Raw genomic sequence first — 25,299 nt, forward strand, 5'->3', positions numbered from 1 at the left:
TAAATAAGAGCAAGTGTTTGCCTGATTACAAACAATCGCAGCTTTTGCATACCTGTAAACCAATACTCCCAATGCTTCTACTATACAAAAGCACTATTATTACAGTGCCAGAGAGACTTTCTAGGACATTTTAGAGATCTAGGTCAGTTAAAAAACCTCGTAATGTCTCTGAAAATGGGATTCCTTCAGACACGCAATCTGTTCCCAGATCGACTGACTCTAATCAGACTGATATCTCTTTCAGTGGGTGATGACTGTAAAAGTTGCATTGAACTAAACAGCCCTCTGACATCTGATAGGTTAATGGTCGCAATGCTCCTCCTCCTTTAGCCTTCCTTTTCTCAGGTGAGTGGAGAGAACATTGTGTAATCCTGATGTGTGCACCTGGAAGGGAACAACAAAGGTGTTTTGAACAGGACATTGAGAGAAGTGAATTGAAAATGATTTGCATTATGCAAAAAAGAGATGCAGGATTGTTATGAAAACAGCCGCATTATTCTCTCCCCATGGTCACTGGAGCCTAGTGAATCATGGTTCAGCTATGCCACCGTGCTGCCAGAGTGAAACAAGGAATTTAGCAAACAGACCAGGTAAATTGTCTCAGATTATCTCTCGTATGAAACGACAAAGTCACAAATGACAGACGTGAAATAGATCTTTTTTTTTGTAATGCATAATCCTGCTAAATTTAGCATGCGAATAACTCACATATTTTTTGCTGACTAACCTGTCTTTACTTTGCAGTTTAGATTTTAGTGCCGGTGTCTGAGCTGCTTCTTGCCTCACGTTTCCTTCGCCTCCTTCGAGTTTAAGTTTGACCGAGGAGGCTGTTGAATTTCTCTGTAGTCCAACGCAGAGCGTTCCACCACAGGTTAGTCTTTAGCTCACCATAGTAACATTCTGTTAACGTTATTAAATTAGGGAACAAAAGTGACTGCTGGAAGGCAACTGAGTAGCGGCAGCCTTCTGTTTAAAATGCTACACAATGGGGAAGGAACATTAAACGTACACAATAAGGAACAAAACTGTAACAAATCTGAGATTAGAGGACATTTAAACTGTTTTCTACTCAGTGCAGCATTACCAGAGCTGCAGTAAAGGTCTGAGTCTGCTGAGCATGATGGCCAAAGAAGACACTGAATCCGGTGAGTCTGGTTTGATTTAAAAACTTCACTTTTTCCATGTTTCATTAACCTTTGACTACTTTTTCCCCCTGTTTCATTTATAATGATCTATTTTAAAACAACGTACATTGAAGAACTGAAAAGCCGATGTATGTTTATTGACACTGATATGATGTTTGCTTATAGGGGATCATCTTTCTGCAGCATATATTTGCACATTAGCCAGTCGTTCATGACAACAGAGGTTCAGTTTTTTTAAACAGATCCAAGTCTGTATGATACCTTCATGTGATTTAAGATTGCCTTAAAGCATTTATTTATTTAGATTTTCATGCAAAAGAATTTGCATGCATTTAAATAATGTACGCTTATGAACATTAAATGAATGGGAATGGAAAAGGACTGTATGAAAATGATCTCTGAGCTGAAAAACCGCCGTCCAACAGGCTTCACCTGGGAGGTGAAGGCAAACAGCCGTCACTACCACGAACACAGACAGAAGAAATCTTTCCTGTGCTTCACCTGGGGACGCTACTCGGTAACTTTCTGCTTCCACACGGCCACTGGACATGTTGTTCTGTGCCTTCTGATTCGTGTTCTCCGCTCTCTAACCCTGTGTTGCTCTCCCTTTTGGTTGTTGCCAGGACAATGTGGTGCGCAGCTACAAGTACTCCCCCCTGACTTTCGTGCCCCTGACACTGTTCGAGCAGTTCCAGCGAGCTGCTAACGTCTACTTCCTCCTCATGGTGGTGTTGCAGGTCAGACGAAGCCGACGCTGTCCTCTCTCGCTCCATGTTGAATCTAAACGGCGCATTCTGCTGAGAGCCGCACTTCAGACTCGAACAGATGTTAATATTTGTTTGTGCAATGTTTTTTTGGAGTGCCTTGCAAAAGTCCTCAAACCCCTTCGAGGTTTCCATATTTTGCCATTTTACCAATCACAAACTTCATTGTATTTTATTTGGACTTTTTGTGAGAGCTTGCCTCATGCGTGGGTTCATTTTCATTTGAAAAATATCCATTTGGTTTTTTTAATCAACTCTGGCTGGTATCTCTGACCGGTTTGAAAAGCGTTCAAACATGCTGCCATCATGTTTGACTGTCCGGTGTTGATGCACGCCTTCCGTCACTCATAGTTCTTCCCACAGTGTCAGATTCTCCCTGTTGAGCTGTGGATTACTGCAGCTCCTCCAGAGTTACCAAGAGAACTCCTGACTTCCTCTGCCAATAGACATTAGAGCAAGGGTTTTATGCCCTATAGCTTTCCCCGTGAGGGGTTAAAAAGCTCTGTTTTGGTCTCGCTGTCTTTCAGACGTTTGCTCTGTCCCCTGCACCACTGTTTTTAAATGTTACACAGCTCCTTGTTTTTGTTTCTTTCTTTCTTTTTTTATTCGCAAAGTATGTGTTGTTTACCTCACACTTCATAGTTTACAAGAAGTTTTTTTTTCTTATTTCAATCCCGTGAAATCGACATAAAAAATACACTGAGATTAGTATTAGTAACGTGACAAAATTAGGAAAAGTTAAAGTGATGAGAGCGCCTTTGCAGGGCAACGCTACAGCTCTGACCTATTCTAGTTAGCATAGGTGGGCAAATCTGGCTTCAGGTAGTAACAACTCTGCCTAGCTTTCCTTCATCCCGTTCACTTAAGCAGGGGATTTTAAAAGCACCTGTTTATGTGGGCAGGATGGAGGAAATCTAAGCAGAGTTTTGCTTTCTGAAGCTGGATTTGTCCACCTCTCCTGGTTAGCAAGGGCTGTGTATATCGTTTTGTCAACCATTTATGGTCGCAGCATCGTGGGGATTTCTTCTTCATGTCTGCTCATGCTCTACTGTCGCTTCCAGTGTGTTCCTGCCATCTCCTCCATACCCTGGTACATCACCGTCATCCCGCTCTTCATTGTGCTCTCTGTGAGAGGACTCAAAGATCTAGCCAGTGACATGGTGAGATGACCGATCCACATCAACCCACCGGAGCTGAATGCTTCTGGTCAAATGAAAAACAATGCTGGGGCCAGAGGAAAAAAACAAAAAAATAACTGCTTTACTGTATTCACAATCAGCCTCACGCATTTATTCTCCCGATCATCAAGCTTGTGTGTCCTCTCCTTTTCTCTCCTTCATTGTCCTCATTGACTCCTTGTCCTCTCCTCATTGACAAAAGCAGTCATCCCCCGCGGCATTAATTTTCTTTCCTATCATTAAAGCTTTTTCTTTTAAATGCAGGCCTGATGTTTTGCATGGCGAATTCTCTGGTTAAGTGCATCACTGAGTTACGGTCGTTAACAGCTCTGGGTGAAACGCTTGCTTGACCCCTCTTTATTGACTAATCATTTAGTGGAGGGTGTAAATCTCCCAGCTGGTGTCACTGTAGAGCCTCGTAATGGCACCTCTCCTTTCTCCTTTCTCCCGCTCAGCCTTTCATGGCCGCCCTCCTTCCTTCTCACTTGCTCCTTGTCCATCACTCCGAACCTCTATCCTTGTCACCAGTCTCCGACTTCCCTCTAATGCTCATTTTCCCTCTTCCCACCTGTCCGTGTCCGTCTCTCCGCCACGGCGCAGGCGAGGCGACGCTGCGACTTGGAGATTAACTCCCGACCCTGTGACGTGCTCATCTCCCAGAGGTGAGGACAAGGGCAGCGGGTGATTCTCGCAGGAGTCAGCGCTGCATCGCTTTGAAACAGTCCACTAATGAATCTCTAATGAAGTGTAAATGAGTGAATCCCTAAATGGTTCCTTCGTGAATCAGAGCAGGGCAAAAATACAGAATCATTTCCAGGGAAATCAGAGGACTATATATATATATATAAAAAAGCATGTTCTCTTACAGCTCTCGTGAAACGTTTACACACACCTACCATCGGGAGAAATGTCCTAACAATTTTGGGCCTTTAAAGATGCTTTTGACCCGTTTGTTTTGGAAGATGAAAGGATCATGATCAGTGATGGTGCTTAGCATCCTGTGGTGAGGCTATTTTGCTACCAGAGGTGACGCTGCTTTGGTCAACCTGGATTGGATTATCTCCAAATTCTGCAGATTTGTTTCCCAACTCAACAACTTGACGGTTAAAACCTGAACACAATAGGATTGATAAACTGGACAGTAATCCCAAACACATATCAAAAGTTATTCAGGAATGAATAAAGCAGGCTGGAGTTAAGCTTTTGGAACAGAACTGACCTCAAACCTGTTGAAAACTTGTGAACATAACAAATATCTATTATTATAACTAGGTCTGTGTCAGGAAATCAACCAATTTCATGGGATCTACTTTTTAAAAAAAAAATAAAGAAAGAAAAATAAAGAACAGTGGTCAAATATTCATCTAGAAACGAGTCAGATGCTTGGCTACAAAAGGTGTTTGGTGTTGTTTGCTAAGACACCTCTACTTTAATTTTATTGATATATATATATTATATATCTATATATATATATATATATATATATATACTATCTATATATATATATATCTATATCTCTCTATCTCTGTATCTGTGTGTGTGTGTGTGTGTATCTCTATATATCTATCTATCTCTCTATCTCTCTATATCTATCTATCTCTCTCTCTCTCTCTCTCTCTCTCTCTGTGTGTGTGTGTGTCTCTCTCTCTCTCTCTCTCTCTCTCTCTCTCTCTCTCTCTCTCTCTCTCTCTCTCTGTGTGTGTGTGTGTCTCTCTCTCTCTCTCTCTCTCTCTCTCTCTCTCTCTCTCTCTCTCTCTCTCTGTGTGTGTGTCTCTCTCTCTCTCTCTCTCTCTCTCTCTGTCTCTCTCTCTTGTGTGTCTCTCTCTCTCTCTCTCTCTCTCTCTCTCTCTCTCTCTCTCTCTTGTGTGTGTCTCTCTCTCTCTCTCTCTCTCTCTCTCTCTCTCTCTCTCTGTCTGTGTGTGTGTGTGTGTCTCTCTCTCTCTACGTATCTCTGTCTATCTCTATGTATGTATGTCTGTCTATATGTATATTTAAGGACATGTGTAGATTAGAGAAAATTCATGATAAATTCTAACTTCTGTTGAAGTTATTAATAGCATAACCTGAGAAAATAACATTTTATAGACCAAAATAACTTTCCTGCCCATGTTCATTGTAGGTAAAGTAGTCACCATAACATTTAGTTTTGGTTCAGACTGTGTCTGACACTGTCACATTTTAAATTTTAAATCTCCTTTTGAGGGAATTTACACAGTAAGACCAATGTGTGTGATTGTATTTGCGCTAAAACCCTTGGATAAATGCAAAATAAACTATCAGTAAAAATGCTCGAATAAAATAATGGAATAAAATGTGACTCTATTTTACCTCACTAAACATTTACACCATGTAATATAGTACCGTAGTCACGATAAAAATATTCTTTCCCATTAAAAATCATAATAGAATCTTCTGACAAACTGTGATACCTTCAAAAACTTTTATCTGGCTTAACAGTTTTTATTTTCTTTTTAATGCGGAGAGTAACTTTTAATCTACAGTGAGCATGCATTTAATTCTTGAAAACATCCATCCATCCATCCATCTATCCATCCATCAATAACTGCTTAATTCTAGTAGGGTTGCGTTTGTCGGGTACTTTGGTTGAATATATATATAAAGCAAACTATAAGTGTATAATGTATAAATATTATATATCTCTTTTTTTTTCTTCTAGTTTCATCACATCACAGTGGAAAGATCTGTGTGTTGGAGATGTGCTGCGAATCCACAAAGACCAAGTCATCCCTGTGAGCCTGTGAATTAATGGAAAAATAATTCAAATTTCATTTTTATTTTCTTGAAAAAGCATTTGATTTTCTGGTGGTGTTATCAGAAAGTGAAAAACATGCGTTCTAGTGTGGAGTTTGAGTAACTCAGTTATTTCTTTCTGCAAGCAAACGCTCCTATTTGCTTTTTTTTTTAATATGTATATTCTGTCTTTCTTCCCAGGCTGATCTCCTTCTGCTTTCCAGTTCAGAGCCTCATAGTTTGTGTTATGTGGAGACGGCTGATATTGATGGGTAACAAAATGTAGAAAACCAATGAGTCTGTTTGCTACAGCTGCTGAGCAACTCTGAGAAATGTTCTGACTTGATCCATATATTATTTGTATCTGCGTTAATGTATTATTTTATTTTTTTTTCGTTGTAAATGAAAGGCCAACTGTTCACGGCAACATAAGTAGTACTAAGTCCCCATAAATCAAAACCAAATACAAAAACCATGTCAATAATTGCAAACTTTAACAGAAATGTTTGCAAGGGAAACAAATAAACAAAAGAAAGAAAACTTACACATCACCTTCAGTAACATCTGGCTCTCCTGCTAAGCATGTTTTATTGGAGAAGTACAATGTCATTGAACACTTTCTGCAGTTGTGATGAGCTTTGGAGATTTATTTTACCCACCTTACGAGCATCCTCACTTTTAATGATGACAAGTTAAACTTGCATAATACTTTGTGCAGCCCCTTTCTGCCAACGGGACAGCACATAGACTTATCCAATATCATTTTACAAGGTGGAAGCATACAGAGGCAGGGACCTTTGACCATTCCCTCTTTTGCACTTCTTGGTTTTAAAGATTGTTTGATAGCCGTGGTTCCTTTCCCACGCGCTCCCTTCTCTTCAGCTAACCCCACAGAACCTCTGTCTGTTTCATGACCATGGAAGACGGTTAGATTTGTGTCTGGGGAATAATTTCTCTGTTGATCAGGCCGTGTTTTGGATCGTTATCCTATTGAAAGACTATTAAATGACCATTTACAGTTTTTGGTCAGAGGCCATGAGATTTCTATTTTTTTTTTTGTTGTTTTAAAAAAGTGCATGGTGTACTTTTAAGTTCCACTAGGTTGGAACATTAACATTTGCGATGGTAGGAAAACTTTTTTTTTTCCAGCATGCCCCCCAAAACAAATGTTTGCTTGTACCTGGTGGATGAATTGAGATTTTGACAAGGTTCAAAGGGCCTTTGGAAGAAAAAGAGGCACACAGCATCACAGATCCTCCACCACACTTAACAGTGGGTTCTCTTCAACTTATTCATCCTTTTTAAACACAAGGGGCACCTGAAGTGTCTGTTGTTGGGAAAAAAAACAACAACCGTAGTCTATTCTGACTAAAGCGCAGACTTCTGGCTAAAGTTCTTTCAAAGGTTTCTCATTGATATTTGTGAGTGTGGGACAAAAAAAGTTAGTTCACCCTTGCCCAGCCTTCTTGGTAACAGGTAGTGTAAACAAATCAACCATTGCTCTGACTGTAGATGTGTGAGTGTTGTTCTTTTCATGTGGTTTTCTCCAGACTTCTGAAGATCAGGTCACATTTGCCTTTCTTGATCAGTATCTTCTCTGGTCTTTCCTGTTTTGAGGAGGGTCTAAGAGTAATGGCCGTCTGTGTTGTATTAATACCTCATAATATAGGAAGTCCTGGATTTTGGATTTTTTTAAGCTCCAAGCCACACTGATCTACTTTGAAAAATGACGGATTAAGGTTTTGGTTACATTTCATCTTGCAGGAATTGTTTGGGTGTCAAAAATAGTTTCACTGATGAAAGTTTAAAAAGCAAAAAATATATACATATTTTCCCTATTGTTGGATTTGTTTGTTTTTAGAGCAAGTATTCTGGCCTTGAACGACTGAATCGATTTTTTTCAAACGAGGTCCAGAGTCTTTAAACAGTTTGGCTGAGGGAAATGAGAGAAAATGTAGATTTTATGCCCTTTAAAGAAATTTACTTAAAGCTTGGCTTTTCTAAAAATATCAGTGTACCCCTATGTCGTTACTGTAAAAAGTGAATTTATTTAATTCATTTACTTTTTACTCATATTTACCAGGGATGCTAATGAGTGTTTATGGTGCTGTTTGCAACATACATTCTGTTTCCACTGGGAACCTTGAAATTGGAAACTTATTCACACACGCACATTAGCACACGCACATACACACACAAAAGCCTGTATATTGTTTGTTTAAGGCTATTCTAGTTTTTTAAAGAACTGATTTTTTTCTTCTTAAAGTGAGACCAACCTAAAGTACCGGCAGGCACTGAGTGCAACCTACAATGAGCTGACCTCTCACCCTTCAGAGGAGGCCCTTGCAGCCTTTAATGGTGAATGGATGTTTTCTCTTTTGACTGCATGTTCCACTTGTTCTCATTTATAAGAAGAGTGCAATTTAATCAGTGAACATTTAATCCTATAGGTGTTGTGTGCTGTGAGGAACCCAACAACCGCCTGTACACTTTCAGAGGTCAGCTACATTGGCAAGGAGAGTGCTTCCCCCTGGAAAACGAACACATCCTCCTGAGGGGAACAGTCCTACGCAACACAGACTTTGCCTACGGCCTGGCTATATACACTGGTAGATTTGAAGTTTAAAGGAATACATAGAGCACGGGCACAAATGTGCCTACGCTCACCTTGGAATGAATGTCATATTAAATTTGTGCCTTTGAAGACATGTTAGAGCCTTTCGTTTCTTTTTGAAGCACCAGCGATTTTTAAAGGCAGAACCAGGTGCACGTGTTGGACTTTCTTGCAGATTTTCTCTAATCTATAGATTGCCAGAATTATGCACACAGTACGCATCTACAATAATATTTGATTAAAATCCAAAATATCCTGGTGGCTCTAAAATGTAAAGCAAGGCAGGTTTATTTATATAGCGCCATTTATAGACAAAGCAATGGAAAGTGCTTTGCAGGACATCATAGGAAAAAGAAAAACAACAAAGCATGAGCATTAAGGCATTGCATGAAAAGAAGCTGATGTTAAAATACAGCTATTAAAGGCATAAAGCAAAGGTGTCTCAAACGGTTCATTAGTTAGATTGTTTGATCCAAAGCTGCTGAAAGCAAAACTCGTTCCCTCCTGATTTAAAGAACCAACCGTTTCTGCACATCTAAGGCTTTCAGAGGGTTTGTTCCGAATTTGAGGATCGTAGAAACTAAATGCTGCCTCACCTTGTTCGGTCCTGGTCCCAGGAACACCAAGTAAACAGGTCTCTAAAGACCTGATGGTATTTCATAATGTCTCTCGGACCATTTAGTGCTTTATGGACCAAAAGCAGGATTTTTAAATATGTCCTTTTACAAACAGGAAGCGTTTGCTGTGATTTAAGAGCTGGCAGGACTATGGCAGCAACATATCTTTGGATGAGCTGGAGCTTCCTGTTTGATGATTGTCTTTGTCAGGATTTGTCTTCTGAACCCGGGTTGAGCACACACACACAGAGCACGTTTAGACAGTTTATTGAAGGTAACGAGTGCTGGGAGGGGAAACCAAAGTCTGTTATTGGACTGGAGGAGGTGGTACTGGAGTCAGTGCGGCTAGTCAGGTTAGCGGACCACTGGAGACACCATGGCACGGAGCAGAGCTTCTCAAGAGCATCTTGTCAGGTTTAGGAGTTCACACGAGACACCTGGACAAAAAGCAAAGCTTCTCCAGGAACAAGCAAGAAAGAAAATACAAAGACTTACTGAGGGACTGGCATGGAGAGGGTGTAGAATGATGACGGACCGGCAAAGGAGTGACAGCAGAGTGAGGCTTAAGTAGGGAAGCTGGCAGGTGAAGTGAGTCTGGCTAATTAGTGGCTGGCAGGTGTGACTAACTGCAGTAGAAGGCTGAGTGGGAGTGGTAGGAGGAAACTGAACTAACCAAAACAAACACCAGAACCTAACTAAATCCAGACAGGAGTAAATAAAAACCCAAATCAAAACTGAACCCTGACATTACCCCCCCCTCAAGGCCGGTCTCCGGACGGCCTAAAAAAACAAAACAAAACCAAATAGTGACCGAGTCAGGGTGGGTGGAGGGAAGGCAGGATGGAGGGCTAGGGTCAAAACCAAGCTAATCCAACTAGGGTGGGTGGAGGGAAGGTGGATGGCGGGCTAAACCCAAACAAAAACTACCACTTAGGGCAAACCAAAAGGGGTTCCTAACAACCCCTGGTAAACAAAACAGAGCGTCTAACAGATGCTGTTAGGCAAACCAAAGGTGTCTAACCGAGGCTGACAGGTGCACATCGCCACAGGACAAAACAGGCGACCAATGTCACAGGGCAAAACAGGTGAGACAGGCGAACAGCGCCATAGGAAGGAACAGGCGCATAAATGCCAAAGGAAAGGGAACAGGCGTACGAAAGCGGCCAGAGGGAAGGAACGGGCGCATCACAGCGCCAAAGGGCAAGAACAGGCGTACGACAACGCCAGAGGGAAGAACAGGCGTACTGAAAACACCAGGGCTCAACAACACACGCTGGAGCACAACTGGCGTACAGAAACGCCAGGGGAACCCGCCGGGGCGTGAGGGAAACGCCGGGGCTTGAGGAAAATGGGAACATCTACAACACCAAAACAGAGTAAACAAAAATATCAGGAACCTGAGGGCGATCAAATACATCAAGAAACAAAAGAAAATCTAAACGCCAGGAACCAGAGGGCATCCTAACACGCCAGGGACACAAGAACTCCAAGCACCAGGAGACAGGGGGCGCTCCAACACGCCGGGGACAAAAGAGTTCTAAATACCAAGGAACGGAGAGCGTCCTAACACGCTGGGGAACCAAGAAATCTAAACACCAGGAGACTGAGGGCATCCTAACACGCTGGGGAACCGAGAAATCTAAAACACCAGAGAAACAGGAACTAAGGGCGTCCTAACACGCCAGGAAACAAGAGCGAAGGGCGTCCTAACACGCCAGGAAACCTAGAAAACTAAAACGCCAGGAGACAAAGGGCGTCCTAACACGCCAGGGACACACGAAATCTAAATACTTGGGAACGGAGAGTGCACTGGGCAGCAACAGGCTGACGCACCAGAGGGCTCAGCCGGCGACATATGAGCGCCGGAGGGCTCTGGCGGCGGCTAATCACAGAGAAAAACAAGAACTAAGAGGACTAGGTGAAAAAAAACAGAGACACCAGGGGAAGTCAAAGCAAAATAAAAACTACTGAAGGCTAGAGGGGACTAGACAAACCTAAACAGGGCTAAAAAACATGGGTAAACTACAGGGACAAGGAATAACAGGGGAACTAGGAGGCAAACAAAAACTAAGGAAACTCAAACCAACCAAAGCAAAGAGCATGAAACAGCTCAGAACCAGGTATCTGAAGCCTAAATGAACGCAAGGAGCGCTGAGATTAAAAAGTGCCGGGCCAAGGAATCAAACCAAGAACTGGAAAACAAAAGGCAAAACTAGAAAACCCAAACAGAAACTAAAAAATAAATAAGTAGAGCAAAACTAGAAACTAGGGCTGGGGTAACCCAAGGAAAGACTAAAGCTAAAACTAGAAAATCAAAACAAGGAAACTAGGACAGGTACAGGTAAACTAATGTAAAACTAGATAACTTAAAGCTAGAATATGTACACAAAAGCAATAACTGGAAGACTAAGGTAAAAAAAACTAGAATTCTAAAGCAAAACCCAGAAGACTAAAGGCAAACCTAGAACACTAGAACAGAGTTGGAAAAAACAAAGCAAAATAGAAACTCAAGTACTCCAAGGAAAACAATAAAAACCCTAAATAACTCTAAAACTGAGGAATTCTACATTACTCAAAATTAAGGCAGAGCTCGAACAAAAAAAACAAACAAGCACAGGCCTTAAGGGCGCAGGCAAAAACGGCTACTAAGCAAAAAAAAGAAAAGTCTTCGTGGAGGTCGTCCTGGACGAGGCAGGCGGCGGAGCAGCATCGCCCGACTAAACCCTCGAGGAGGACGGCCCCGACGAGGCAAAGTCGAGCGGCTCGGAGCCCGCAGTCTGCGGCTCCGGCCGAACAGGAAGGTCAGAGGTGGGCGCCGTGGTGGACGGCCCCGACGAGGCAAAGTCGAGCGGCTTGGAGCCCGCAGTCTGCGGCGCCGGCCAAACAGAAAAGTCTGAGGCGGTGCCAGGCTACAGGTCTCGGCAGAAACCAAGGCTAGAGGCGGATCCTCCTGGACCCCCTCACGAGGCTTGGACGGAGGCGGATCCTCCTGGACCCCCTCGTGAGACTTGGACGGAGGCAGGTCCTCCTGGACCCCCTCGTGAGACTTGGACGGAGGCAGGTCCTCCTGGACCCCCTCGTGAGACATGGACGGAGGTAGGTCCTCCTGGACCCCCTCGTGAGACTTGGACGGAGGCAGGTCCTCCTGGACCCCCTCGTGAGACTTGGACGGAGGCAGGTCCTCCTGGACCCCCTCGTGAGACTTGGACGGAGGCAGGTCCTCCTGGACCCCCTCGTGAGACTTGGACGGAGGCAGGTCCTCCTGGACCCCCTCGTGAGACTTGGACGGAGGCAGGTCCTCCTGGACCTCCTCGTGAGACTTGGACGGAGGCAGGTCCTCCTGGACCTCCTCGTGAGACACGGGCTGAGGCTGAGCAGCACCCACGGAGGCGTCGGGCTGAGGCAGAGCAGCACATACGGAGGCCTCGGGCTGAGGCAGAGCAGCACATACGGAGGCCTCGGGCTGAGGCAGAGCAGCACATACGGAGGCCTCGGGCTGAGGCAGAGCAGCACATACGGAGGCCTCGGGCTGAGGCAGAGCAGCACATACGGAGGCCTCGGGCTGAGGCAGAGCAGCACATACGGAGGCCTCGGGCTGAGGCAGAGCAGCACATACGGAGGCCTCGGGCTGAGGCTGAGCAGCACCCACGGAGGCCTCGGGCTGAGGCTGAGCAGCACCCACGGAGGCCTCGGGCTGAGGCAGAGCAGCACCCACGGAGGCCTCGGGCTGAGGCAGAGCAGCACCCACGGAGGCCTCGGGCTGATCAGGGACGTGCACACCCACGCTGGCTAGGGCCGTGGCTTGTGCAGCAGTCATCTCTGAGATCGCTGGCGAGGCTGAACTCCCTGATGAGGCCAGTGGCGGAGGAGCTGCAGTCGGCCAGCAGGGGAGGAGATCATCCCGGTCACCATAAAAGAAATCCCACAGCTGTGTCTCCTCGATGTGTGGAGCCCTGACCGGCGGGACTGCCGACCACCGTTCCTTTGCTTGGGCCCGCACCCGAGGGACCAGCTGCGTATCCAGGAGATGGTGACCGAGATGTCTGGGAACCGGGAAGCCTCCTACCTGTCCCACCGAAGCGACAACGCCAGTCTGACACACCAGGAAGGAGGAGGTGATGTTGGCCTCAGTCGTCGGAGCTGGCACAGTGGGATCCGGCTGGGCTTCAGGCAGAACGGCGGCTGCACTGTTGCTCTGGCGAACCCGGCGTCTACGCCGGGAGGAGCGGGGCAGCGAGGGAGGGGCTGAGGTCGGAGCTGTGGCGGGAGCAGCGGAAAGGCTGGTGGCAAGGGGAGAGCCGATTGGCGGAGGTGTTCCCGACCAGAAGTCCCAATCTATCTCCCGGGAAAGGTACGCCAGTTCCGGAAACGCAGAACACTGTCGTGCCAAGGTCAGAATATGTTCCCCCAAACTAGCTCGAACCATGGCCGCTGCCTCCGCTTGCAGGTGCGGCGAGTCCAAACCAGCGACCACAGCCTGGCTGCGCTTCAGTTCCTGAAAGCAGAGCTTCACAGAATCAACCAGGGAGGGAGGTACCAGACCGGCTCCAACATGCGGACTCTGTGTGTGTTTCGGGTTCATTTTGGCCGGTCCGTACTGTCAGGATTTGTCTTCTGAACCCGGGTTGAGCACACACACACAGAGCACGTTTAGACAGTTTATTGAAGGTAACGAGTGCTGGGAGGGGAAACCAAAGTCTGTTATTGGACTGGAGGAGGTGGTACTGGAGTCAGTGCGGCTAGTCAGGTTAGCGGACCACTGGAGACACCATGGCACGGAGCAGAGCTTCTCAAGAGCATCTTGTCAGGTTTAGGAGTTCACACGAGACACCTGGACAAAAAGCAAAGCTTCTCCAGGAACAAGCAAGAAAGAAAATACAAAGACTTACTGAGGGACTGGCATGGAGAGGGTGTAGAATGATGACGGACCGGCAAAGGAGTGACAGCAGAGTGAGGCTTAAGTAGGGAAGCTGGCAGGTGAAGTGAGTCTGGCTAATTAGTGGCTGGCAGGTGTGACTAACTGCAGTAGAAGGCTGAGTGGGAGTGGTAGGAGGAAACTGAACTAACCAAAACAAACACCAGAACCTAACTAAATCCAGACAGGAGTAAATAAAAACCCAAATCAAAACTGAACCCTGACAGTCTTACAGAGATCCTTAATGACGCGGCTGCAGGAATCTAGCCCACCAGTTTTTCTGTGTTCTCTAACGATAGGAAACCCTTAATTCTGGCAATGTTTTTAAAATGACTGTTAGCTAATTTTGCAACAGAATTTATATCGGCGTCAAAATTTAAGTCAAAGTCCAAAACCCCAGCCAGGTTCCTCACATGCTGTGTGGTCGTTGGTCCATTGGGATGACATACGGTCTTCAGCGTAACCTTGGGGTTTCAGCATCTCTCAGTTTTAACAAGACTTTAAAAATGTTTATTAGTTTGTTGGTATACTAAACAATTTTATTTTATCATAGGGTAATAGTTTGGGTCAGATGATTGAATAAGGGCCATTAACAAACATCAAAACTGGTGTGGGCAGAAAAATAATCAACTCAAACAAACGTTACCAATTGTGCCACGAAAAGTGGTCAAAACACCAACCAGAGTTATGCCAGAAGCTTTCTGATGTCCAAATAAAAAAATGTAATTTAGATTAGAAGTCAGGGAATTTATATGGCATAGATAGGGGGTGGGGAAAATGCCAAACATGTGAGTAAAGAAACAGTCTTCAGCTGTGTTCAGGCTAATCAGTTTCTTTCAGTTTCTGCCTTGTACTGTTCTTACACTGTTATTATAGTTCAATGATAAACTTGATTAAATAGAATAGAGTGTACTTCTAATGATAGCACTCAATGCTTTAACTCTTGCAGCTCTCTCTTTCAGTACGAAGTGTTAAAGTCTGGGAGATTACACTCTCCTCTTGTCCTCTAAGTGATCATTGATCAGATATTACCAGGCCAAGCTAGTGTGACCCCCAATAGTTGCAGTTAAAGGGATCAATCAATCAAACCTCTTTCAGAGATGGCCTCTATACCAGGTATCCCCTCAGTTTCGCCTGACCATAATTCTAACCAGCCTCTCAACCACTTGACATAACCTACTTTAAATCAAACCACAGCAAAGCTGACATATTACTGCTATATTAGCTGCAGCAAGTATTCTGGCCTTGAATGATTGTATCAATTTTTCAAATGACGTCAAATGAAGTCTTTAAACAGTTTGGCTCAGGGTGAGAGGAAAATCTCTGGAAAACATAATGTTATACTTTATTGATCTATGTGAGGAAAATTCTCTTCCTCCGACCTTCGCATTGGGGTCACACGTCCCCCGAGGGTTAAAGGGATTCAGCATCTTGCTCAAGGGTACATCAGCAGAAGCTTGCTGGTACCAGGCCCTGAACTCTAACCCTGTGGCTGCAGAATGGTCTCCAGAACCGCCGCGCTGTAGGGCTGGTGGATGACTTTTCCTTTTTCTTTTCATGCCAGGCGCAGACACGAAGATCCTGAAAAACTGTGGGAAACTGAGAGTGAAAAGGACACAAGTGGAGGACATGTTCAACAAGGTGGTGATCGGGGTGAGTGCACGAAGGACGGAGGGATGGCCAAGCAAGTAGCACTTTGTGGAGATCTCATGTATATTGTTTGCTTTCATTCTGGTTTATCAGATTGTCGTGTCAGTCCTGCTGGCTGCTCTGCTCCTTGCCATTGGTGGAGGTGTGTTTTCGCATCAGGTGATGAGCAAAACAGAGGTCCTGTCAGCTCTGGTGGTGAACAACAACCCAGCCTACAGTGGGTTCCTCGTCTACTGGAGCTACATCATCCTTCTCAGCCCGGCCATGCCCATTGCACTCTACATCACGTCAGTTTCTTTCGCACTACTGCAATGCCAGATCTGTTGGCACATTGAGTTGATGCATTTCTAAGACCGCTTGTAAAAATGTAGCTGCATGTATCTAGATAAACACACAGTTTTTATAACCATAAACATTGCATTTGGACATAGTTTAACCACAGGGTCTATAACAGGGGCCCTCAGGACCCACTGTTGTACATGTTTTAGGTGTTTCCCTGCCTCCACCCACTGGACTTAAATAAATGGGAGATTAACAGGCCTCTGCAGCCCTTAATGGTTGCTGAGGAGGTCAACCATTGATTCAGGTGGGCTGGAGCAGAGATACATATAAAACATGCAGGACAGTGGGTTGTGAGGACCGGGGTTAAAGACCCCTGGTCTATAAGATAAAATATTATTATTTATGATGAAGGCCATTTATGACATTCGCGGTCAGACTGTGATATATCTGTAAAAGATAAACTTTCTGAGCTCTTCTAAGGTTTTACCTTTCACAATTACCAAAAAACAGAATCACCTCTGCACTAACTTGACACTGGCCACAGTTTAATGGCATCCCTCAATGTTGATTCTGTTTTAAATACAGTTTAGACTTTTGATTTTGGTTGAATATTTCAAATCTGGTCGTTGCACCTTTAGCCACGATAACTTCCAGCAACAATCTCTGTACTTCACTGTGAGAGCCTCCATCTGCCAGAAGGTATTTTTGCCAGCTCTTCTTTTGCATAGGGCTGGAGCTGTTTCATCTCTGCTCAGCTTTTCTTTTCTTTTTTCTTTTAGATCTTTCCATTTATATTAAGCAGGTTTAAGATCTTGGAAATGTTTTCACCCCATCACTTTTCAAGTGTTAATAGGTCATTATCCTAATGGTGGACCCTTGATCTGCAGATAACATTGAGCTATTTGACAGTTAGCAGTATATTATACTCCAGAAAGGCTTTGTAGTCTTGAAACTTCATAGTCTTCAGGTTGTCAAAGCCAGATGCATAAAGGAAGCCTCCAAACAAAGCCAAGACCCTTGAATGTTTCATCGCACATATGGTTTTATTTCACTTGAAAGCTTTACTATTAATTTTGAAAGGTAAACATTTATGATCAAGACATCTATTGATGTTCATATCAGGTTGAAAAAGTGTGGGTATTGGGATTAAAAAGTCTAGTTTTCCACATATTTTCCTAGAATAAAGACATGGACTAGGGATGCTAAAGTAGCAGCTGCCCATGAATGTCCAGTGTTTAAAAATGATTCTCTTCAGTCCAACGTCTGAGCTTTTTAACATTAATTTTGGCAACTTCCAGTATGTCTTTTTGTGTTTTTCAGTCAGTAGTGCAGGTCTTTTAGAGTTTCCTCACTGGTGCTCATTATGGCACCAATGCAACAGCTGCGACCACAAAGCAAAATACCTTGATCTTGGAGCTAATTTGAATGCTTTTGGATGATTTATTTGGCTCGCTTTCTAACACCTATCACATCTTAGCTTGCCTCTTCTGGAATAAACTCAACAATACCAATCAACCGGACAGTATGTTTATTCCCTTTAACCAGACAGACCGACTTACTGATGAAGAACTTGAAGGCAGCTGGGTTTCCAATTACGTAAAAACACTGAGTTTGAAGCATGACTACGATGCATGGATTGATAGCTTCTGTAGCGGTACCAACAAATCAAACTAATTCTTTCTTTTAAGAATTACTTTTTTTTGCCTTTTCTCAGGTAATGGAGGCTGAAGGTCTAGAGCAGGGGTCACCAACCTTTTTGAAACTGAGAGCTACTTCATCAGTACTGTGTCATACGAAGGGCTACCTGTAGGCCTGCTTACCCTGGTGCCTATGGGTACCATGTTGGTGACCTACATTATGTGTTTGTTTACAATGAAACACTTTTCCAAAGGACTGAAACAGTGTTTCACAATGTGTCTGAGTCTTTAGATGCATATGTCCACATTTTTTTACCAAAGTTTTGGCGCCATTTGCCTGTTCAATATCTTGACAGGAAAAAGGGCAAAGGGTCAGCTGCATCTATATTCTAGAATAGCATTCATATGGTGTACCTACGCAGCCCCTGAGCCATTTGGTGCCAATGTAGTTTGTTTTTAATACGTTCATCTACTCTGTATGTGTGTCTTCAGGTTTGAAGTGATTCATACAATTCACAGCAAGTTTATTGGCTGGGATCTGGAGATGTATTGGCAGCAGGCAGACAGACCTGCGGAGGCCAGGAATACCTCTCTGAACGAGGAGCTCGGCCAAGTGGGTTACCTACTGAGTGACAAAACTGGCACATTAACCCAGAATCGCCTGCTCTTCAGACAGTGCTGCATCGCTGGAGAAATCTATGGTAACAAAAACTAGCCCTTTGGTAAAAGATCACAGATTAATAAGGATTCATCCAAACTTTCTCATTGGTGCAAAAAGTTTGATAATAAACAAAACATTTTTATGTGACGGTTCAGTTTAGGGATGTCAGCATACAGATGTTGGTAAATGCTGGTAGAAACACCTCATTCTTTTGTTGTTCATTTCAATAGTGCTTCAAAATATGAAATGTACAAAGGCATTCAGGTTTTATTTTGACTGGAGCCATAGTTAGCTTTTGCAATGTACATTTTTTAAGAATGACAAGGCTTATTGGTGTCAAATTTTGAAATTAATCTGAACTTGGCTTCAGTATCTGTGCAAAGCAGCTTCCCCAGTGACTTACGTGACTAACATGGTTTCCTCTGGAGATAAAAAAAAGAAGAAAAAACTCATGTAAACAGACTCCAGTCCTTCTAAAGAGATATCCAGGGTCATAGCTACCATGTTCAAATACAACAGACATCAAACTACCTCCTAAATGTTTAACAGTTCTTAAACCATTTCGCAGACAATCAACATTGACTTGCTGGAGTCACATGACCCAGTATGTGTGTTTGTCCATCAATCAAACAGAGACCATTTGTCTATTTTATTTTTTCTCTCTTTTTGCCAGTATAAAAATACTACAGAGTTGTTTATTTAACTGACGTGATTTATGATGTGCTTTTTAATAATCAGTTAAACAAAATGATATCTTTTCTACTCTCATAGGTGATGCCTCAACCAGAGCAGAGGATGTAAAGGTATTTTCAGTCTTGGTTTTTCCTCTTTCTGTCCCTTGAACATTGGTTGGCCTGGGGGAAGAAAAAGCAGTCTTGCATTTACCTCAACACAAGTTAGTAAAGAAAATTCAGGGTTTGTTCCTGCTGCAAGTCCAATCTTTGAATTGAGTGCATTCAGAGGATCTATAACAGGGTTGTCGCGCAACATTTAGATGTCTCTCTGGTCCAATACACCTGGATTAAATGACTGAACTGTCTCCTTAGCATTCAGTAAAGTTCTATGGGGTCCTGCTAATGATCAAACTATTTGATTCAAGTGTGCTGAAGCAGAGACACATTAAAAAGTGGCTGGACACCATGCTCCAAGGACTGGAGTTTGACACCCCTGTTCTGTAGCGATTGTCCAAAGGGGAGTGCTCAAAGATCCCTCTCTCTATAATTCCTAAAGATGTTCTTCAGTCTGATGAGACTAAAATTCAAGTATTTGCTCATAATGAACAGTGTTAGAATTTGAGCAAACCGGATGCAGCTTTCAATCCTGGACAGATCACTCTAAATATGTACATCCCAAACATGGCAGCATCATATTGTGTGGTTGCTAGCTGCAAGAGGGACTGGTGCACTTTACAAAATACATGACACCATAAGGAAACTTTCTGAGTAAATATTGAAGAAACGTCTCATTACATCAGTCGAGAGAAAAGGCTTGGGCACAAATTGTCACGTCCATACTTTCCATGATTGACCCAGAAGCAAAAAACACGGAGACAACAATCCAATAGGTTTATTGAAGGGTAGGGAAGAAGTTGGGAAGTGGATCTGGGTTTCTGGCTGGGTGGGAAGGCTCTGGTTGCCGACTGAGGGGAAGTAAAAGGAGAGGGGTGAACTTACGAAAAGGATGATGAATGATGTACCGGAGGAAGAGCGACAGGTAGCGGTCACTGTTGGTGAGAAAGGTGTGGCTGGAGAGCGGTCAGGCCTGATGGTGATCAAAGCCAGGGACACCAGCGGGGTCGGAGGAGCAATGGCCGACTGGAGTCCCAGAAAGGATTTAGGGATTCGGAATTGCCAGAGGACTGCATGAACTTTTCCAAGGAGAGTTCTTGAAGTAACCAGATTGTAACAAAGTTTGACCTGAGAGAGGAACAAAGGAATCAGTCGAGGCAAACTTGTAGCAAGGATCTGGTCATGTACCGCTCACGTGAGCTAATGCTCTGACGCCTTCCATCCGTCTTCAGCTAAAAAAGTGTGTGTGAGGAAGGCGGACTACAACCCTGCCATTGACTCTATCAGTCAGAAGGTATGGGCCAAAATTCTGGGAAACGGAAAGGATGCCCAATACAGTGATCCGAGTCATGCATTTCTGACTTTAAACAAAGAGTTGACTCAAATTTCATTATTCTTGCTGTCATGATTTGTCTTTGGATGAACCCGGACACAGCACGCACACACAGAGCTAGTTCTTGAAGTGAGTTTTATTGTACAGAATGGAGGGTTAATGACGAGAGGAACCAGAGTCTTTATGGACGGAGATGAAGGGTGCAGAAGCTGGCAGACAGGAGGAGCGCGGGGAGACTGACCTGGGAGGAACACCGGAGCTGAAGACTTGAGACCGGGGTGGAGCACTTGAGACCAGAATATCAGAACCGGGAGCTTGAGACCGTGGAACAGCTGCTAGAACTTGAGAACGTGGAATCAACTTGTTGGAACTTGAGAACGTGGAGCAGCTGGGGAAACTTGAGAACGTGGAACAGAACGTAGAACAGCTGTGGGAACTTGAAACCGTGGAACAGAACTTGAGACCGTGGAACTATTGGAGAACGTGAGACCGTGGAACTTAACTTGAGACCGTGGAACTATTGGAGAACGTGAGACCGTGGAACTTAACTTGAGACCGAGGAACTGCTGCAGAGCGTGAGACCGTGGAACTGAACTTGTTGGATCTTGAGAACGTGGAGCAGTTGCAGGAACTTAAGAACGGAGTTGAGAACTTGAGTGGAACAGAGCTGAGCAGAGTCTTAGGGAATGACTTGAACAAAAACCAAGTTGAAGTAACGTATTCTGGTTGACTGTTACAAAAAAACGGAGCTGACACTGGATACTGGCAGGAACTGAGCTGGAGTGAACACTACGGACCGGCGAGCAAGAACAGACTGAGGTGAGTATAAATAAGGGTGGAACCGGGTGAGAGCAGTTGAAGGTTGATCGCAGCCTGACAGATGGAATTAATTATTCTGAGCAGGGAAGGGAGAGAGGCAGCGAGGCACAGACTGCAGCCTACAAGCTGCATCCTGACACTTGCATTTAGCAAACTGTAATAATTTTGATATTCCGAACTGACCTAAAACTGGAAAGGATTACTCAATTTAATGTTAGACAATGAGAGAGAAAAAATGGCCATGTGTCTATTTTGCCAAAATCCACTGGTCAGGAAATAAAGCTGTTTCCCATTACTTCAAGTGGTGCTGGAGTCCTCACTTCACCAGATCTTTGGCCCTCTCCATGCACATTGGGAGTTGGTGAAGTTTTGGCAGAAACCTTTTGGATCCATCTTCTTATACACTGTCCACAAATAACTGCTTCCAAAAGGTTCAATCTCGTGATTTTAAGGTATTGTGAAACAACTACACAGCGTTTTTTTGCTCATTTTCCCCAGTTTTGTTTTTCAGCCCATGGATTTGAGCTGGAACCCATTCGCCTGTGGCAGCCTGCACATGTTCTCTCCCGCACTAGTGGAGAGGCTCAGGGAACAGCGGTGTCCAATCACCAGACAGTTTCTGTCTGCACTGGCTCTGTGTCACACTGTCATGGCAGAGTGGAAAGACGGTAAGGATTAGTGTCTGCGTGTATTCGTTCCCACAGATATCAACATTCATTGTCCGACTGACAAAAAAAAAAATATCACTCTGTTAGTCATTGGACTTAAAGCAACACCTTACCTGGTGTGGTTTCTACAGACACCACCTAGGTTTTTCTGATGTTTATCTGTAAAACGAGCTCCACACTTTCTAGGTTAGATATCATGACATCTTGTGTAATGTCTTTGTTTTATGTTTTTATTTTAAAATTGAGTTGTTATACTTGTTATAAAAATTATTTTAAAATGTTATGTCGCAAGTAAAAAAAAGAATCTTAATAATCATTACTTCTTAGATCAGCAGTGACCGTCCTACTTACAATGTTTATAGCTGTACTTTGTGCGTTGGCCATGTTTCCTCAGGGTGCCCAGTTTACCAATCAGCTTCACCAGATGAGGAAGCTCTTGTTGGGGCGGCCAGGGAGCTTGGCTGGGTCTTTCTTTCCAGAACGAGAGATTTTATTGTCGTTTCCGAGCTGGGGGTGTCTCGCCAATACCAGCTGCTGGCGTTGGTGGAGTTTACCAGCAAGAGGAGACGGATGTCCGTCCTGGGTAGGAGCAGCCTTTTTGCGTGCGCTGATCTAAGACTTTTGGAGTCTAATAAAATTCTTATTCGTCTGAAACATCTTTTTGTTTCTCTTTGTACTGTTTATAGTACGTGAACCAGAGGGCGGGTTAAAACTTTACTGTAAAGGAGCGGATATAGTGATACTGGAGAGACTTCAAAAGAACTGCCCACATCAGGAAAGCACCGACAAAGCGTTAGAGGTGAAGCTAATTAGTCTTGTTGTTAATCTGTCCTGTTGTTACTTAAACCTGAAACTCAAATGTTTTCCAAACTTAGATTGCGAAACCTTTGAACGGCTATTTGTAGTCACGGATCTACTAAGATGTTTGCTAAATTAATTAAGTACATTTTTTATTCAATACACTCCATTGCTTTAAATAAGTGCCTGATAATGCAAATGTTCAGATAAAATTTCATGCAATAGGGAATTTCTTTCAATTTTGTCATGTCAGAATCACAAACTCCATATTTATTAGGATTTTATGAGACAGACAACATAGTGCATAATTATGAGGTGGAAGGAAAATGATACATGGTTTTCAAATCCTGAAAACCATGATATGCAATTGCACTGTCTTCAGCTAAATCTATCTTCATGTGCTTACAGATTAACTTCTATACACAAAAACCCAATCATTAGCTTTAACTGTCACTTTATACATTTTGTATTAAATAATGCTACCTGTAATACTTTATCGGTTGGATTTTGCTGTTTTTTTTATATCTCTCTCTGCAAGTGTAGAAGCAGACTCCAAAGATATTATCTTGTCCTCTCCTTTTCCTCTCCTCTGTTGTTGTCACCTTTTCTCCCTTTTAGCATTTTGTCTAATCGTTTTCTCTTCCTTTCTTTCAATTGTACCTTCCAGTTTTTGTGTCAATTGAATGTGAAATAGTCCCAGAGTAAAATCTAATAAAGCTTTTTGCATACATATATATCAAGCTGAGAACTATAGTGAAAGCAGTAATGCTCCACTTGTGAAAGTAAATCTTCTGGGCTCTCTTTGGCATTAGGATAGCAATTCTTACCGCTACACTGCCAGACAGAACACGTAAAAAAATAAAAAATATAACTAAAATAAAACTAGCTTTGCATCAGCACTGACTCTGCTAAAGACAAGCTTCTCCACAAGGTGCTGCCAGAACCACGTTTCACTGACGGGACTCCGTGTTTGCAGTACTACTGCTGTGACCCTGTGTAATCACACTAACACCAACACCAATGTCTCCCCTCTATGTTCACCCACAGCTGAGTAACAGAGGGAGCGTTTTCAAAATAACAAGTACACAATGGCTTCTTTTCAACATCTTATTTTATTTGCTCATACCTGCAATAATATTAAACCTAGATTAGTGAGACCAAAGGGAGGGGGAAAGAAACCATGGAGAGAAAATGATGGGAGCACTGAGAGAACTCAGAGAGCGCTGTGGAGATGATGAAAGAAATCTGTTTCCACGTTTAAAGCCTGCTTTTTGCTCGGTCTGGAGCGGTTTGACAGATATCATGTTCCTACTGGCAGCCCAAATACCTATCGCAGCGCATCGTGGTCAACAAATTTCGACTTTGACCTGAGCACAGCACAAGCTCCATCGAGCTAATCACGCCTCCATGGCGGGGTGGGAGCTGCGGTTTGCATGCGGTTTGCTTCTTAAGGATTTCTTTCAACAAAGACTTTAGTCTTGTCCTGTTGCTGCAACTGATCAGGTTTACAAAGTCATCTTATAGTTGTATCTGTACATTGCTCAAGGGTTGGGATATTACTTTGGTTTACCCCAACCCCATTTAATCTACTCCACAACTTCATTCCCAAAATCTCTCTGCTGTGTTCCTTGGTCTTCATGATGCTCGTTGTTAACTATTGTTCTCTAACCAACATCTGACGCCGTCACAGAGTGTAAAGAGGTTAAATAACATGTCGGGGACTCTTGACCAAATAGTTATTTCTAAAAGCAACTGGCTGTACTTGGGTTTTATTTAGGAAGGAGGGGCATATGGGAGTAAAGAGGGCACAACAAAAAATTGCATTTGTCAATATTTTTGAAATTATTTGTATATTAGTTTCCTTCTTCCTCACAATTGTATGCTACTTTTTTTGCTGATCTATCATATAAAATTAAAATTAAATTATTAGAAATAATAAAGTTGGTGCTTCCAACATCACAAAATGTGGAAAAAAGCAAACGGTACGGCTGCCTTTGTAAGAAGCTGTTCTGAGCGGTTAAAGACTAAAGACAACCTTAAATATCTCTCTACAAATGATGTGCAGCCTGTCATAACACCACATTAACTCATCTTCTGTCAGCTGTTTGCTGAGGCCTGTCTGAGGACGCTGTGTGTTGCTGTTCGATCCGTTCCCGAGGCATTATGGGAGCAGTGGAGTAAGACTCTGGCCCTGTCTGCTACCATGACGACCTGCGAGCGTGACACCCGACTGGAGAAGCTGTACGATGAGATGGAGAGAGATCTGCTGGTGCCCTCTTTCACTCATTTATTGATCTGACCAGCAATTTTCATTTCTAGATTATTTTCTAGAAAAATAACTTTCTTTTTGTAGCGTTCAAGCTCCTTTTATTAAGTTATGCTGTTGTCGTAATTTTAAATCCTACATAAATAAAATAATGCTCAAATAAACCACCGTTGTAGCTTCTGGGGGTGACAGCAATCGAGGACCGGCTCCAGGAGGGAGTTCCTGAGACAATTGCTCTTCTTCAGGAGGCTGGGATTAAAGTATGGGTGCTGACTGGAGACAAAAAAGGTATGATGACATTCTATATAGCTGGAATTACACATTTTACCTATCTGATGGTTCTGTACATTAAAAGAGAAAATAACGGTGGATCATGCTTTTTTTTTTTCTTGCTCTATTCGTCAACCTCTTGT

General features: G+C 43.4%; 1 protein-coding gene across 3 annotated transcripts in view; it reads left to right on the plus strand.

Moving 5' to 3' along the window:
• The first annotated feature begins 370 nt into the window (after positions 1-370).
• The window catches only part of atp8b3 (ATPase phospholipid transporting 8B3), a 38,569-nt gene continuing 13,640 nt past the window's right edge, over positions 371-25,299 (plus strand). The window contains exons 1-20 of one of the 3 annotated variants that reach the window (XM_036141337.1): positions 371-590; positions 745-871; positions 1,074-1,145; positions 1,571-1,662; positions 1,769-1,882; positions 2,971-3,069; positions 3,688-3,749; positions 5,765-5,837; positions 6,040-6,110; positions 8,105-8,196; positions 8,289-8,447; positions 15,549-15,637; positions 15,728-15,921; positions 18,046-18,254; positions 18,986-19,017; positions 21,666-21,822; positions 22,217-22,405; positions 22,509-22,621; positions 24,722-24,889; positions 25,063-25,174. In XM_036141337.1, the coding sequence (XP_035997230.1) occupies positions 1,118-1,145; positions 1,571-1,662; positions 1,769-1,882; positions 2,971-3,069; positions 3,688-3,749; positions 5,765-5,837; positions 6,040-6,110; positions 8,105-8,196; positions 8,289-8,447; positions 15,549-15,637; positions 15,728-15,921; positions 18,046-18,254; positions 18,986-19,017; positions 21,666-21,822; positions 22,217-22,405; positions 22,509-22,621; positions 24,722-24,889; positions 25,063-25,174 (2,053 nt within the window). In that variant the 5' untranslated portion in view covers positions 371-590; positions 745-871; positions 1,074-1,117. The remainder of the gene's footprint in view (positions 591-744; positions 872-1,073; positions 1,146-1,570; positions 1,663-1,768; positions 1,883-2,970; positions 3,070-3,687; positions 3,750-5,764; positions 5,838-6,039; positions 6,111-8,104; positions 8,197-8,288; positions 8,448-15,548; positions 15,638-15,727; positions 15,922-18,045; positions 18,255-18,985; positions 19,018-21,665; positions 21,823-22,216; positions 22,406-22,508; positions 22,622-24,721; positions 24,890-25,062; positions 25,175-25,299) is intronic. The other 2 variants (XM_036141339.1, XM_036141338.1) reach the window with 2 other exon arrangements.

The sequence above is a fragment of the Fundulus heteroclitus genome, chromosome 9 (genome assembly GCF_011125445.2).
Source record: "Fundulus heteroclitus isolate FHET01 chromosome 9, MU-UCD_Fhet_4.1, whole genome shotgun sequence".
NCBI lineage: Eukaryota > Metazoa > Chordata > Actinopteri > Cyprinodontiformes > Fundulidae > Fundulus > Fundulus heteroclitus.